We start from the raw sequence: 15,394 nt of genomic DNA on the forward strand, positions 1-15,394 counted from the left end.
AACAATGTCTCTTCCTCTGAGTAGAGACAAGCCGGGTAGGTGCAAGGAGTAAGATGGGAAGTCAGGTCGGCTGGTTAGGCTTCTGAGGTCCGGCCAGGCCCGCAGAACAAGTTTTGCGATGGGCTCTGCCAAAGCCTTGCATCGAAAGGGTTTCAGCGCCGTGCGGGGACAGAAGACAGCGCGACCACCGGCCGGCGATGGGGCTCTGGGTTGCGGATCTACCGCAGCAGGACCGGGGCTCAGGCCTGGTGGCAGATGACACACTAGGTCGAGGCTGTGGCCCGGCTCCGAAGTTCGGGCTCGACGTAGAAATGAAGCCGGGCGGGAGGCCGGAAAACAAAGAGCAAGCCTCCCAGAGGCGCGCGCCTCCCGCACGCCGCCATTTTGACAGAGGGGGCGCGGTCGCGGGGGGCGGGGCCTGGCGAGACCCAAACAAGCCCACGTGCGGGCCGGTCCGTCGCGGTGACGTCACGGAGCGTTGGCGCGCGCGCGCGCTGGCCTTACCCTTGCCGCGGGCCGTAAAGCGCGGAAGGTCGCAGGCCCTTGCGGTCCCGGAACTTTCCGTTCAGCGTCCCGTTCCCCTCCCCATGCCCCGTCCCCTTTTCCGGCCCGCGCCGACCCTCTGTAGCTGTTGTGCTGTCCTCCACTTCCGCGGGGCGTTGCCGAACGCGCTCCCCGCACTGGCGGACCTCCGAGGTAAGAGGGTGGGGCGGCCTGTCGTCCCGTGAACTCCTGCGTCCTCTATGCCCCCGTCCTCTGCGCTTTAGCCTCCGGGTCCCGGTTCTTCTCCTGGTCTCTAAGGCCGTGTGTTTGGACGCGAGAGTTTGGGTCAGTGGAGCTGTGCGGAACCTCGGGGTCCCGCGCCGGCTACCCCGGGCCTGGGCGCGGGCTCCCTCAGGGCGGCTGGGCCTCGGGGCTGATTGCAGCTCGAGCGGGCACGCACCTGCGGTCCCAGCCAGCTGTGTTCCCCACACGTCTGCAGGTGGAATTGTTTTCCCGCCTAGAAACGCACTGTTCGTTTGTGCTTTGCCAGTCAGGGCTGTGGGGTTTCGAATGGGCGGCTTGAGGGGCCGTTGTGTGTGATACTGAGGTTCGAGTCCACGGTCTCCAAGCCCACTTTGAGCATTTCTGCACAATCTTGCAATCTGGATGTAAAGGGATGGCGTGTGGTCGAGGGACCCAGTCGGAAAGGCACCATTTTAGGGTCTGCTTTTTGGCGGCAGGGACTTGGTATCATTTTCTTAAGCTGTCTTGAGCATCCGATGCATTTGTCGAAGAATACAGCATCCTGAACCCGCAGGATCAGACTGCAGAGGCAGATTCTGTTGCTTTTAAACTTATCCTGGTGATTCCCCTGCGATACTTTTGGGAGATGTCCACATTCCGCCTTTATTCTTTGTGACCTGTGCCTCATCCTGTTAGCAGAGGAAGAATTCAGCCGTTAGAGCTGTCACTGGTCTTGTCTTTGACAGGTGGTGGGGTCTCACACTGTAGCCCAGGCTCACCTGGACGTTCATCTTGATTAAGCATCCGGTGTGCTGGGATTACAGGTGGGAGGGAGCCTTGTTCCAGGCCAGCGCTGTCACCTTGTTGGTGTAGTATCTGAGCAGAACCAGTCTGGGTTTCAAGGATGTTTAGACATCACTCTTACTGGTAGAGATGCACAGTCATTTTCACGAAAATGTAAAAATTTTCAAAAGTGCTGACGTTTCATTTCGAACGAGTTTGACATCTTCATTCTCTGTTTTCCCGGCTTTACCTCTTTTTCCCTCCCCGTGGAGCTTTGCTTTGGTTTTGCTGCCAGACCTTCTGGAGCAGATGCTCATACAGTCTCTTCCTGGTGTACTTTTATCTTTTTTAAGCTACTCTTTTTTTTTTTGTTGTTTTTTTGTTTTGTTTTTTTGTTTTTTTCGAGACAGGGTTTCTCTGTGGCTTTGGTTCCTGTCCTGGAACTAGCTCTTGTAGACCAGGCTGGCCTCGAACTCACAGAGATCCACCTGCCTCCGCCTCCCGAGTGCTGGGATTAAAGGCGTGCGCCACCACCGCCCGGCAAGCTACTCTTTTTTTATTATTAGATTTGTTTTATGAGTATTTTGCCTACATGTATGTATGTATGCCCCACGTGCATGCTTGTCAGAAGAGAGCATTGGAGTCACTGGAACTGAAGTTACAGAGGATTATGAGCCCCCATGTGGGTGCTGGAAATTAATTCCAGGCCCTCTGCAAGAACAAGAAGTGCTCTTGATACCGAGCTGTCTCCCTAGTGCTCCTTCCTGGTGTACTCTAATCCCCAGTGCTCACATCTCTTCACTCATCAAGGTTATGGTCAGTATAAAGTCAGCTGTCTTTTTCTTGACCTTAACAGGCTGGAAGTTGGGCATGGTTATTCTTTCCTGAAGCTCCTGTTTGTTCTTTTCTTTCTCTCCCAGCCTGAACACGGGTTTCTTAGGAAAAAGGACAAAACTCTCTGGAGAATGGAAGGGTTCTCAGGGAAGAATGAATACTCTGTTACTTTTCTTTTACTTCTGCAGTTTTTTCCAGCTAGGGAATAAGCTGGTTCTGCCTCACAGCTGTTTAGTCTGCACTTACCTGGATTTCTTTGAAATGCAGTTTGAGCAGGTTGTGGTGGCTTCTGCCTTTAGTCCAAGCACTAGGGAGGCAGAGGTAGTGAATCTCTGTGAGGTCTAAGCCACCCTGGTTTACATAGTAAGTTCTAGGCCACTGGCTACAAAGTGACACCCTGTCTCAAACAATAACAACAACCCCCCCCCAAACAAAACAAAAAGAAAAGCAGTAGTATTAGTTATGATAAGTGGTAGACTCTGATGCTAGATTTGCAAAGTTTAGTCTTGAATTATAAAGTAGTTTACTTTATATAATTTTTATACTTTTACACATAAGTTTCCTTAAGTGTACAGCACAAATTATGTCTCTCGGATTGGGTCGTGCTTAGATTAGTTGAATAGTTAGGAAATATCTTGTACATTGTAACCACTGGGATCAAAACTGGGACTCATGCTTTCATAGCTGCCACTGTTGTTTCTTTTTTTATGTTTATTTATTATTTTTTTAGATTTATTTATTATGTATACAACATGCCAGAAGAGGGCACCAGATCTCATTCTAGATGGCTGTGAGCCACCATGTGGTTGCTGGGAATTGAACTCAGGACCTCTGAAAGAGCAATCAGTGCTTTTAACCTCTGAGCTATCTCTCCAGCCCCTACCACTGTTGTTTCTTGAGCCACCTCTCCAAGCCCCTGTATATGTTTATTGAGTTAGGGTCTCCTTTAGCCTGAATTTGCTGCATCTGCTAGGATGATCTTAAGTTTCCTTCTCTTTTTGCCTCTTCTCACTGCTGGGATACAATTGTTCACTGCCCTAGGAGTTCTATTTAATGGGGGAATGATATTCTTTTTCCTCTCTCCCTCCCCATTTCTCCCTCTTCCTCTCTTTCTCTGTGTTCTTCTCCCTACCCCACTTTACAGCTTTCCACAACTATGTGAGATAAATATTTTTAATCCATGTTTTAGATGAGGACCCTGACACACAAAAAGCTGATCAAAGTCATACAGGTGATGAGATATAAGGAGATTTGACACCTACGTTTGTGCTTTAGACCTTGGATTCCCCCACTGGGGAATTGCTGTATTACTCCTCCGCTCAAATGCCTTACAGATAATTTGGGAGGATGAAAAGTTCTGTTCTGGAAGAAGTACAGAATGTCCTGGGAGAACACAGAAGACTCCCTTTCCCAAATACACTATCATATATGTGTGGAATAGGTTGTGTTCTGAAGAGATACATTTGCTTGGCATACAGGTGGCAGGAACTGTGCCAGATAGAGAAACAGTGCACACAGATCCCAGGCATGGAGGAGAAAGTTAAGCCTGACTTATTTGAGGAGTTCCCAGTAGTCTGTTCTGGCTTGCTGAGGGTTTGAGAGGCAAGAAGAACAGTGAGGCCAGAGATAAACGACATTGAGAAAAGTGTTGCATTTTGTAGTAAGGAGCTTTGACTTTTTCCTGCAGGCATCGCCGTGTCACTGAAGGTTGTGAGAAGGGCCGTGGAAGACTGCTCACATTCTCCTGTGTGTGGACTTAGGTGTGGTGGGAGGAAGGTGTTCACTAAAAGTAGAAGCTACAAACCTAAAGCTTGCACATATGGTGGCAGGGGATTTGGAGAGGAGTAGATGGATCTGTGTGAGAGTTTGGATGTAGACTAGACAGGGAAGATCCTGAGAAATGATTGGGGCAGAGGAGTGGGAAAGGGAGGAACCCAGGTGACACTCTGGATTCTGTTATGTGGAGCCCCTGGGTACACAGTGTAGCAAAGATGGAGGGAGGATGTTTGCATTTGGATGTGCTGGGATCAAGTGGGCATAGCCATTCTACACTTAATGAACAGATCTGAAGCTCAGGGTGTGGGATTCTTGAGTCAGGCCATGCATCATGGTGACATTCAAATCACCATGGGGAAAGCTGGGAAGGCTCAGAGTAGAAGATAGGCTCAGGCAAAGAGGTGTGAGCCAGGAACTATAGAAGTGAAACCAGGAACCTGTACGCAAGTGGGAAGGAGTGATCTGTGGTCTTCATCAACTGTGGTCAAATGTGATGATATGAGAGATATCCTCTGAAACCAGCAGAGTGAGTGGTTTTGGTGGGAAAAGTGTCAACACTATGGTGGGGCCAAAGCTTGTTTTTTGTTGCAGGGGGATGAGGAAGTTGGGGGTAGAATATTTCCTGTTTATTTATTTACTATCAGGTGAAAGATAGGGTTTTGAAAGTTTCATTTATTTATTTATTTGAGACAGGGTCTCATTACATAATGCTGGCTAACCTGGAGCTTGCTGACCAGACCATGCTGGCCTAACTGTGCTTGGGTTAAAGGCATGGTGCCGCCATGCCCAGCAAGAATCTGTCTGATTTTTATTTTATTATTATTATATATTTTTATTGATTTTGGTTTGTCAAGACAAGTTTTCTCTCTGTACAACAGCTCTGGCTCTCTTGGAAGTGGCTCTGTAGACTTGACTGGCCTCGAACTCACAGAGCCCTACCTGCCTCTGCCTCCCCAGTGCATCACCGCTGCCAGGTGTGTCATGTCTTATTTTTAGTGTGGTGTTGGTATGAAACACAAGGTCTCAAGTATTGGACAATGGTTTATTTTGCCACTCAACAAATTTATTCACCCAAGATTTTTTTTTTAAATGATCTCTCTACATAGACCTGGTTGTCCTGGAACTCACTATGTAGACCAGGCTGACTTTAAACAGAAATCCAGAGATCTGCCTGCCTTTGCCTCTTGAGTGCTGAGATTAAAGGTGTATACCAGCACTCCCAGCCTCAAGAATAGACTTTTGTTTAAAAAATTCAGTTGGGGATTGGAGAGGTGGCTCAGTGGTTAAGAGAACTGACTGTTCTTCCAAAGTGCCTAGGTTCCATTCCCTGTACCCACATGGCAGCAGTAGTCTGTAACTTCAGTTCCAAGGGAATCAGGTGGGCTCCCTCTTTTTTTTTTTTTTTTTTGCTTCCTCGGGCACCGCACATATGTTGCATAGTCACATGTGCAAGTAATACACACATACACATAAGACAAAGAAGCAAACAAACAAAAAGCTCAGTGGTAGAATTAGGCTGGTGCACATCTGTGATCTTCACTTTGGAATTTGTATGTAGAAAGATCAGGAGGTCACTCATGGCTGCATAGTCTAGTATACTAAGATTATTGTCTCAAAAAGAACAAGGACAAAAATCTCAGTGGCCATTGTCTAGTAACAAAGGATGAGGAAATTGGAACTTAGGGCTTGGATGGTGGAAGACAAAAGTCTAGGAAATTGCCATAAACACTGGTATTGATGGTTGTGATATGGGAACTCCTAGTTTCTTTCTGTATTTGAATTTTTTTTTTTGAGATAGGGTTTTTATGTGTATCTCTGGCTGTCTTGGAACTCACTCTGTAGACCAAGCTGGCCTCGAATTCACAGAGATCCGCCTGCCTCTTTCTCTCTGAGTGCTGGGATTAAAGGCTGTGCCACCACTGCCCGGCTTGTATTTGAATTTTTGCAATGACTGATTTGTACAATTTCAAATTTTTTGTAATAAAAATTTTATGATAGGAAGCTTTTATTTCTTTTATTAAATTATGTAGTTGAAACTTGAGCTTATTACCTTGCTGAAGATAAGGAGCAAATTGCAGGAAATGATTGATTGCAGGATGTAAAAGAGACCAGTGTATTGGGCTGAGGTGCAGAGAAGACAGATGAAGGGGTTCTAACACTGTGGAAAGACTGTCAACCTATTGAATGTTTCAGGAATGAAAGGAGACTTTCTGCTTAGGGAGGGAAGAAAGCTGGTATGTAAAAGACATAGAGAAGAGCATGCTCGCAGAACCCTGAATAGAAATTCTTATGGTTTTCCTTGTCGTGTCCTAGAGTGGATACAGGCCTGTTAACCTGAGTCACAAAGGAGCAGGGATGGCTTAATTAGGTTTCTATTTCTATGATAAAACACCATGACCAAAAGCAACTTTTATTTCATTTTACAAATCACAGGTCCATCATCCAGGGAAGTCAGAGCAGAAACACATGGCAGGAACTGATATGGAGGCCATAGAGGAGGCTTACTCCCCATAGCTTGTTCAGCCTGCTTTTTATTTGTTTGTTTGTTTGAGACAGGGTTTCTCTCTATATCCCTCCCTGGCTGTCCTGGAACTCACTCTATAGACCAAGTTGGCCTCAGACTCACAAAGAACCACCTGCCTCTGCCTCCCAAGTGCTGGGATTAAAGGAATGAGCCACCATGCCTGACTGATCAATCTGTTTCTTAAACAAGTAGGACCACCTGCCCAGGGATGACAACTGTCTATAGTTATCTGGGCCTTCCCATATCAATCACCAATCAAGAAAATAGATCACAGACTTGCCCATAGATCAGTCTGATAGGGCCATTTTCTCAGATGAGGTTCCCCTACCCAAATGACTCTGACTTGTGTCAAGCTGACATAAAACCAACCAACACAAGGGTCCTTTCTAAGCATGACCAAATGTTAATGGTTGATATTGGAATAAGAACAGGCAGTAGAACAGGGCTAAGATAATGTGTAGCATTGTCTTCTCCAGGAGAGCTGTGTTCCCTTTGGGATAGGAGGTGGAGAGAATGTTAGTAAAACTTGAAAATGTGGCCTAGAAGGCCCAGTGGAGAATTTGAGATGAGGTTGGATTTATAGATAGAAACTAGTTATCTGAAGATTAGATTTCAAACAACTACACAAGAAGAGAAATTTATATTTCCCTTTTGTTTTTTTTTAAATAATTTATTTCACTTTATTTTCAATGTGCATTGGTGTGAAGGTGTCAGATCCCCTGGATCTGGGGTTACAGACAGTTGTGAGCTGCCATATGGTTGCTGGGAATTGAACTCAGGACCTCTGGATGAGCAGCCAGTGCTCTTAACCACTGAGCCATCTCTCCAGCCCCTGTTTTGTGTTTTTGTTTTTGTTTTTTTTTAGAGGATATCTTGTGTAACAGCCATGACTGTTCTGGAACTCGCTCTGTACACCAGGTTGGCCTCAAACTCCCAGAGATCCACCTGCCTCTGCCTCCCAAGTGCTGGGATTAGAGGCATGCTCCACCACCACCTAGCTTTGATGTTGTTATTTTTGTCTTGGAATATTTTGAGCTGTGGTTAGTCTGCAAATATCAAAACCTCTCTGCTTTAGTTTCCAAAGTGCTGGGTGATAGTTGTGGGTCACTATACCAGACTGTAAAACTTGAGGTAGAGCCTAACAGGAAGCCAGAAGTGATATTGGTCTCCATTTGAATGAGATTTTCTCTGTGTACCCTGTCTGCCCAGTTCTGAGTGCTAGAGAGCTGGCACGGTCATTAAGAGCATTGACTGCTCTTCTAAGGGGCCCTGGTTTGATTCCCAGCACCCACATGAGACTCACAACCATCTGTAACTCCAGTCTTAGCAGATCTGACCTTCTCAGGCACCATGTATACATGTGGTGCACAGATACACCTGCAAACAAAACATTCATACATAAAAATAAATCTAAAGGACATTTAAAAAAGATTACGGTTCTGAGTCCTTTCTGATGGTGTGTCTTTGGCCTTAGAGGACATGAACCAATGGGGAGTCTGTAGTGGAGAAGGTGGCAGCTTTACTAGCATTGTACTGCTCTGATTCTCACATATCTGCCACCCTGTGTCTTAAGCTCTTTAATGCTGGCATAGTCTGCCAGTAGGTCAGCTTTTTTTTTTTTTTTTGAGACTTAAATAGTTCTCTGTATTCCTGTTAGATTTTGTCAAAACCCTACCTTTTTGTTTTCAACCAGTAGTAATTTGTATACTAGACCGTATCAGTCTCTTGTGGTTGGGTTCTTCCTTCAGTTCCTATTACCCAGCATTCACTTGTTTCCTTATTGCCATTCTAAGCAGATATGATAGTCAGATCTGTTCTGTTATCTTTGTGTGTTTTCCATATCTTTGTCTCTGTCCAGCCTTTAGTCTTCCAAGAGTCAACTTAAATCGTACTTTGAGTATGATCCTTTTCCTGATGACCTTAACCGTTGCCTTTTTCTTTAGCCTATTAATATTATCTTGTAGAAATATATATGACTTAGCCAGGCGGTGGTGACCCACACCTTTGATTCTGGTACTTGGGATGCAGAGGCAGGTGCATCTCCGAGTTCAAGGCCAGCCTGGTCTACAGAATGAATTTCAGGATAGCAAAGGCTATACAGAGAAACCCTGTCTCAAAAAACAAAACGAAACAAAAAAGAAATATGTATGATTTGTGTGTAAATGATAAGCTAAAACCCTTTTCATTCTTTCCTTGGAACGATGTCTAATACTTTAGTCTTTACTGTTTCCCAGGCCGCTTTCACTGGGTTCTGGGTCATGTCTCTTCTTTTCCTAAGGACTCTGTTCTTTGTTTTTGCATCTCCCCAACACTTCTGCTGGATTACAGGTGTTGGACTCAGGTTATGAGGCTCCATGGCAAAGTGCCTCCACCCACCAAGTTATCTCACTGGCTCTTATTCTTTTTGTCTGTGTCTGTCTGTCTGTCAGTATCTATCTTTAGATAAGATTTCCAACCTAAGCTGGCCTGAAAATCTTGGTGTAGCTGAGGATGATCTTGGACTTCTGTGGATCCTCATGTCTCCACCTCTTGAGTGCTAGAATTATAGGCTGTGCTGCTAGGCCTAGAATAGGCTTCTTTATGCTTGTTTTTTGTTGGCCTGCTTGCTTGCTGTTGGTGGTGGTGGGGTGTGTGTATGTGTGTTGTTTTTTTGAAACAGAATCTCCCTATGTAGTTCTGGCTCCCCTGGAACTTTTTGTGTAGACCATGCTGACCTTGAACTCAGAGATTCTCCTTCCTAAGCCTCTAGAGTTTAATCCTCTGTGACTAAAGACTTGTGCCACTGTGCCTGACTTGGTTGTTTTTTTGTTTTTTGTTTTGTTTGTTTTATTTTTTTTTTGTTGTTAAGTCCTTTTCTCTTAGTTATAAGAACTGAGTTAAATGGAGTGAAAAAAATGTTTGTTTTGTTTTTTTTAGTTTGGATTCTTTGGATCTTCTCAGCTGAGACCCTATCTCCCAGTTGGTGATGCTTTTCCGGTTGCTTTCGATTGTCCAAAGACAAAGAACTAGCCCAGGATGGCAGACCTGGTCATCAGCAAGAAGCAGCACATCCACTGCCGAGGCACATTCTATTGCCCTGCCTGCCCAGGCCCAGGTGGTCATCTGTGGGGGTGGAATCATGGGTACATCCGTGGCCTATCACCTCTCCAAAATGGGGTGGCAGGATATTGTCCTTTTGGAGCAGGGCAGGTAAGGATCAGATTGGCTTGTCTTGGGGTTTGGCTGCAATAACAGTATAGGGCTCCTTCATTTTCTGACTTTTCCATGATGTCATACCTGTAACAGGTCATCTAAATGTAGTACTCTAGTGAGAGAAGACCCGGGTGAAATCTTCCCCGTGGTTAGCTGTGTTCTAGCACTAACGTTTTCTGCATTTTAGAGAGGTAGCAGATTTCAATAGCGTGTGTAAGAGGACATGCGTTCACAGCACAGCTCGTCTTCCTCTCTGCTGCCATCCTCCTCACACTGCACAGCTGCATCCTGTGCTCTTGAGATGAACAAAATTCTGGCCATTTCCTTTTATTAATTTTCATTGAATTCAGCATAGTTTTAGATTTAATGGGTTTGAGAGCCCAGCAGTTAAAAGCACTGGATACTCTTCTAGAGGACCCAGGTTGGTTCCCAGCACCCACGTGGCATGTCATAGTCATCTGAACTCCAGTTCCAGGGGATCTGACACACTCTTCTGGCCTCTGTGGGCATGAGGTACACATGTGGTGCAAAGATATATGTAAACAAAATACTCATACACATAAAAATAGATGAAAAGGGTGTTATAATGTGGGGTGTATATGTGTATGGATGGTTCTCTCTCCACCTTTGTCTTTTTGGGGTGGGTAAAGATTTTTTTCTTTTTCTTTTCTTTTCTTTTTTTTTTTTTTTGAGACAGGGTTTCACAATGTAACCCTGGCTGTCCTGGAACTTGCTCTGTAGACCAGGATGGTCTCGAACTCACAGAGATCTGCCTGCCTCTGCCTTCTGAGTGCTGGGATTAGAGGCGTGTGCCACTGCCACCTGTCAAACTTGGGTCTTTTGTGAGAACAACCAGTGCTCTTAACCTGCTGAAACTTCTCTAGTGCTGCACCCTGAATTTATATCAGTAGATACAAGTGAACCTTTCTAACAGTATTTTGCTCCTGTGCTGCAGGCTGGCTGCTGGCTCGACAAGGTTCTGTGCTGGCATCCTAAGCACTGCTAGGCATTCAAGTATTGAACAAAAGATGGCAGACTATTCAAACAAACTCTACCATCAGTTAGAGCAAGAAACAGGGATCCAAACAGGTAAGCAGGTAATCTGCTGTTTATTGGTCTTCTTGTCTTTAAATCCTTACTCATAGTTGCTGTGTGGTCTTTTACTTTATCGGATCTGGTGATTAAGACTTGTGTTTGAAAATTTGCCTCAAATCAGGGTGTTCCTTTGGGCAGGTCATGTAGCTTGCCTTCAACTTTACCTATAGAGAAAAGAAATTACATTCAGTAACCCAAGTCATTTTCAGAATCTATAACTTTTGTATTTTATTTTTTTTGGTGGGAGTGCTTGGGATTGAACCTAGGGCCTTCAGATCCTATCATTTTCATGATAGGAAAGTTTTCCTAGGCCATTTAAAAAATATATTTTAATCATTTAGATATAGTAAAAGGGTAGCACTTAGCTCCTAAACAAGAGAAGGAAAAGAACTTATGTTCAGGTCTTAGCAGTTAAATCACAGTTCAGCTCAGTTTGTTCTTTGGCTGTACTGGGGAAGGAGCGGGGATCTGACTCTCTGGTGATGAGTGTTTTTTTATTTTTATTTTTTTTTGGTTTTTCCTGTGGAATGTTTTTTTTTTTTAAATCATTTATTTACTATGTACACAGTGTTCAGCCTCCATGTAGGCCTGCAGGCCAGAAGAGGGCATCAGATGTCAGTACAGATGGTTGGGAACCACCATGTGGGTTGCTGGGAATTGAACTCAGGACCTATGGAAGAACAGTCAGTGCTCTTAACCTTTTTTTGGTTTTTCAAGACAGGGTTTCTCTGTGGTTTTGGAGCCTGTCCTGGAACTAGCTCTTGTAGACCAGGCTGGTCTCGAACTCACAGAGATCCACCTGTCTCTGCCTCCCAAGTGCTGGGATTAAAGGCGTGCGCCACCACTGCCCGGCTCTGGTGATGAGTGTTATGAATGACTTTTACCAAACAATGTACTTCCACCAAGACTAGACAGGAAAGAGGTAAACTGTCTAATAAAGAGATGAGTTCTTGCCCTAGTAAGACTTTTAGACATAGTAACTTTTGTTATTATTATGAGTGCCTTATTTTTTAAATTACTTACTTATTTTAATTTTATGTACATTGGTGCCCCGCCTGCACATTTGTCCGTATGAGGGTGTCAGATCTTGGAGTCACAGACACTTGTTAGCTGCCATGTGGGTGCTGGGAATTGAACCCGGACCTCTGGAAGAGCAGTCAGTGCTCTCAGCCGCTGAGCCATCTCTCTAGCCCATGAGTGCTTTTGTATATGCTAGAATTCTAGTTGACGCTCAGCTCAGTGTGAGCTGAAAGCAGTTATGTCTCTGATGTGTTGTAAATTTTGCTAGAAGCCCAAAGGGAGCAAATTCATTTACTCAAGGATATTAAGTAGAAGCACTAGGATTATAGCAGGTCTAACCTATAAATCTAGTGGATCCCACTGGACTGATCACTTGATTGACTTTTCTTACAGGGTACTTAAGGACAGGCTCAATCTCTCTGGCCCAAACTCAAGACCGGTTGATCTCTCTGAAGCGCATCAGCTCAAGGCTGAAGTATGTAAGAGACTAGACACCGTCCTGACTTTACCCACTTGACTCTGTCACAGAGCCCATGAATGTCTTTGTCCCCTTGTGTTTTGTGGCAGTGTTGTAGGTATCCCTTCTGAGATCATCTCCCCGAAGAAAGTGGCTGAACTTCACCCTCTCCTCAATGTGCACGATCTGGTGGGGGCCATGCATGTTCCCGAGGATGCAGTGGTGTCCTCTGCTGATGTGGCTCTTGCCCTGGCAAGTGCTGCCTCCCAGAATGGTAAGTGGGTCTTTTTATTTATTTGTTTATTTGTTTTTGTTGTTACTATCATTTGCATGGATTTGGAAAGCGTATCATGGTAGGGAACACCACCAGCTCAGGCATGGAGAAAGCATCTTCATTGGGATATTCAGTTTTCTTGTTTTGATCACTGTAGTGTGTTTTTCAGTTGATCCATTGAATATTTTTCTTAGAGTTAATTTTTGTTGTTGTTGTTCCAAGGAGCTACTTGTGTTGATTCATACACATCAGACTTATGAGAGCCCCTGCCACTGAACTTGAGAAGTGCCAAGGCTAGAGAAAAATTTGGTAGTTTAATCTATAGCTTAAATGTGATCCAGAGTAAATCAGAAAAAGACTTACTACTGTCTAGAGTGTTACATATACTTTATGATTCATTATAGTGCTGGGGATTGAACACAGGGCTTTTGCCAGGCAGGTAGGTGTTCTACTACTAACCTATATTCCTTGCCTTTGATTTTTTTTTTTTTTTAAGTAGGGTTTCACTATTAGTTCAGGCTGTCCTGGAACTTGCCATGTAGCCAGATCTCAGACTCCTAAGTACTGGAATTACATGGGTACGGCATCATACTTTGCCGAGGTTTTGTTTGTTTAAGTACTGACCCTGTTTTTCCCGTGCCCCTTTGGAGCAGAGATTCTGCTTCAGAGACCTTAATTCTGTAACATCAAATAATTTGTGCGCCCCCCCCCCCCCCCCCCCCCAGGGTTTCTGTGTGTAGCTCTGGCTGTCCTGGAACTTGCTCTGTAGAACAGGCTGGTCGCAAACTCAGAGATCTTCGTGCTTCTGCCTTGGTGTGCTGGGGTTAAAGGTGTGCCCACCACTGCCCACTAATAACTTGCCTTCTTTTTCTTCATTTTGGAACAGGTGTTCAGATTTATGATCGGACAAGTGTTCTTCATGTATTGATCAAAAAAGGTCGAGTTACTGGTGTGGAGACAGATAAAGGACAGATTGAATGCCAGTATTTTGTCAACTGTGCTGGTCAGGTAGGTTGACCACGGCACTAAGTTTTTGACTTGGTTTAACTTGGAGTTTTTGTGTAGAGATATAAGATTGTCGTTTTACTGGTTAAAGAGACACCAGGCATTACACTGCTTATGTGGACTAGGAATACAATCCAGAATTGTGTTCTAAACCAGAAACCTATTCTTAGTTTACAGATCCAGGCAGCTCTCCACACGGGGTTAAAGTAGTGCCATCCTAGTAGAAGACCACCAAATAGGCATTAGCATGAATCATGGTTTTAGAGCTAAATTTTTATGATGTTACAATTCATTTTAAAAACTCAAATATAAATCAGAACAATGGATCCAGTTTCTAGAACGTAAGCTGCTTCTACTTCTGAGGCAGAGTGGTCACTTGTTCTCTACTCTGCAGTCTAAAGCAGATGTTGGAATACTTTCTGCTACAGATCGTGCATTTAATGGTTGGTGTTTGGGGTTTCTAGCTGATGCCCGACATTATATTTAGAGGGCTTCTTTTGACTAGGAAATCCATCTTTTCATTGAAAAGATAATTTTATGCTTTAAAAAGTACAGCATTGCTCACTGTTGAAATAATTGAACTAGATAGGGCAGGCTGAACTTTACTTCCCGTGCCTGACATTGCAGTAGGAGCGCTCAGGCCACTTGAAATTAGTTCAAGAGGCTGAACTTGCTCATTTGTGTTTCTGTTCCTCTTCCCACCTACAAATTGTCCATTGCAGTGGGCATACGAGCTGGGTCTGTCCAACGAGGAGCCGGTTAGTATCCCGCTACATGCCTGTGAACACTTCTACCTTCTGACTCGTCCCTGGGATACCCCTCTGCAGAGCAACACACCAAGTGAGGACTTGTACTTTTTTTTTTTTTTTTTAATATTATCTCTTTGCTGATGTCCTTTGAAAGGAAGACTTTTCATTAAGGACACATTATGCCTAGAGGAATTTTTTCTTTTCTGGAACGTGTTACAGGGAGGTGGATCCAGTTTTAACTTTCCTTTGATTATGTCTTAGGAAAAGATGGCCAAAATGAACATGTCATTAAACAATTTTTTGTTTATTTTTGTTGTTGTTGTCTTATAAGCTAATTTAAGTCCTAATAGAGGTCATTGAGAATTTTGGAATATCACTTTTGCCTTTTGCCTTTGAATGGTGTCAGTTGTAGAAGGGTATAGGTAGGCTATATGCTTAATTTAATGGTTACAAACCACTGAAGGGGAAAGGGTGGGCTTTGTTTTGTTTTATTTTTGGTTTTTTGAGACAAGGTTTCTGTATTGCCCAGGCTGTTCTGGAACTCACTCTGTTGAACAGGCTGGCCTCAAGCTCAGATTCCCCTGCCTCCTGAGTGCTGTGATTAAAGGCGTGTGCCACCGCTGCCTGGTTTTATTTTATATCTTGAGACAAGGTCTCATTGTATAGTCCTGGCTGGCATGAAACTTTATGTGCGTGGAGGCAGAGACAGGCATACCTATCTTAGAAGGCTTTTGATAACCTTTTCAGAGAATGAACTCTGCGCCTCCCATTCCTGTTAGACTTTGGCTAGGAGCTGGAAAGTAAGTCTTTATTAAAACCAAACTTTTAATATAGTTTGGTTGTGAAGTATTGGCAAAACTTTTAGGTTCCCAGTCATGTTTGGGATAATTGGAGAAACTACCTTCTCTGTAATTCTTCCTCATGACCTCCAATGGTATTTTAAAACTAATGGATAACTG

The 15,394-nt window shown here is 44.3% G+C and overlaps 1 protein-coding gene across 3 annotated transcripts in view; it reads left to right on the plus strand.

Moving 5' to 3' along the window:
- The first annotated feature begins 526 nt into the window (after nucleotides 1-526).
- Pdpr (pyruvate dehydrogenase phosphatase regulatory subunit) overlaps nucleotides 527-15,394 on the plus strand; it is a 37,158-nt gene continuing 22,290 nt past the window's right edge. For 2 of the 3 annotated variants that reach the window (XM_041649789.1, XM_041649790.1), the window contains exons 1-7: nucleotides 527-696; nucleotides 9,560-9,832; nucleotides 10,791-10,924; nucleotides 12,344-12,425; nucleotides 12,518-12,681; nucleotides 13,568-13,689; nucleotides 14,409-14,526. In XM_041649789.1, the coding sequence (XP_041505723.1) occupies nucleotides 9,609-9,832; nucleotides 10,791-10,924; nucleotides 12,344-12,425; nucleotides 12,518-12,681; nucleotides 13,568-13,689; nucleotides 14,409-14,526 (844 nt within the window). In that variant the 5' untranslated portion in view covers nucleotides 527-696; nucleotides 9,560-9,608. Of the gene's footprint in view, nucleotides 697-9,559; nucleotides 9,833-10,790; nucleotides 10,925-12,343; nucleotides 12,426-12,517; nucleotides 12,682-13,567; nucleotides 13,690-14,408; nucleotides 14,527-15,229; nucleotides 15,236-15,394 lie in introns of those variants that run through there. The other variant, XM_041649791.1, reaches the window with a different exon arrangement.

Source organism: Microtus oregoni, unplaced genomic scaffold (genome assembly GCF_018167655.1).
Source record: "Microtus oregoni isolate MIOR12 unplaced genomic scaffold, Mior012 000004F_ref0000308, whole genome shotgun sequence".
NCBI classification, from domain to species: domain Eukaryota; kingdom Metazoa; phylum Chordata; class Mammalia; order Rodentia; family Cricetidae; genus Microtus; species Microtus oregoni.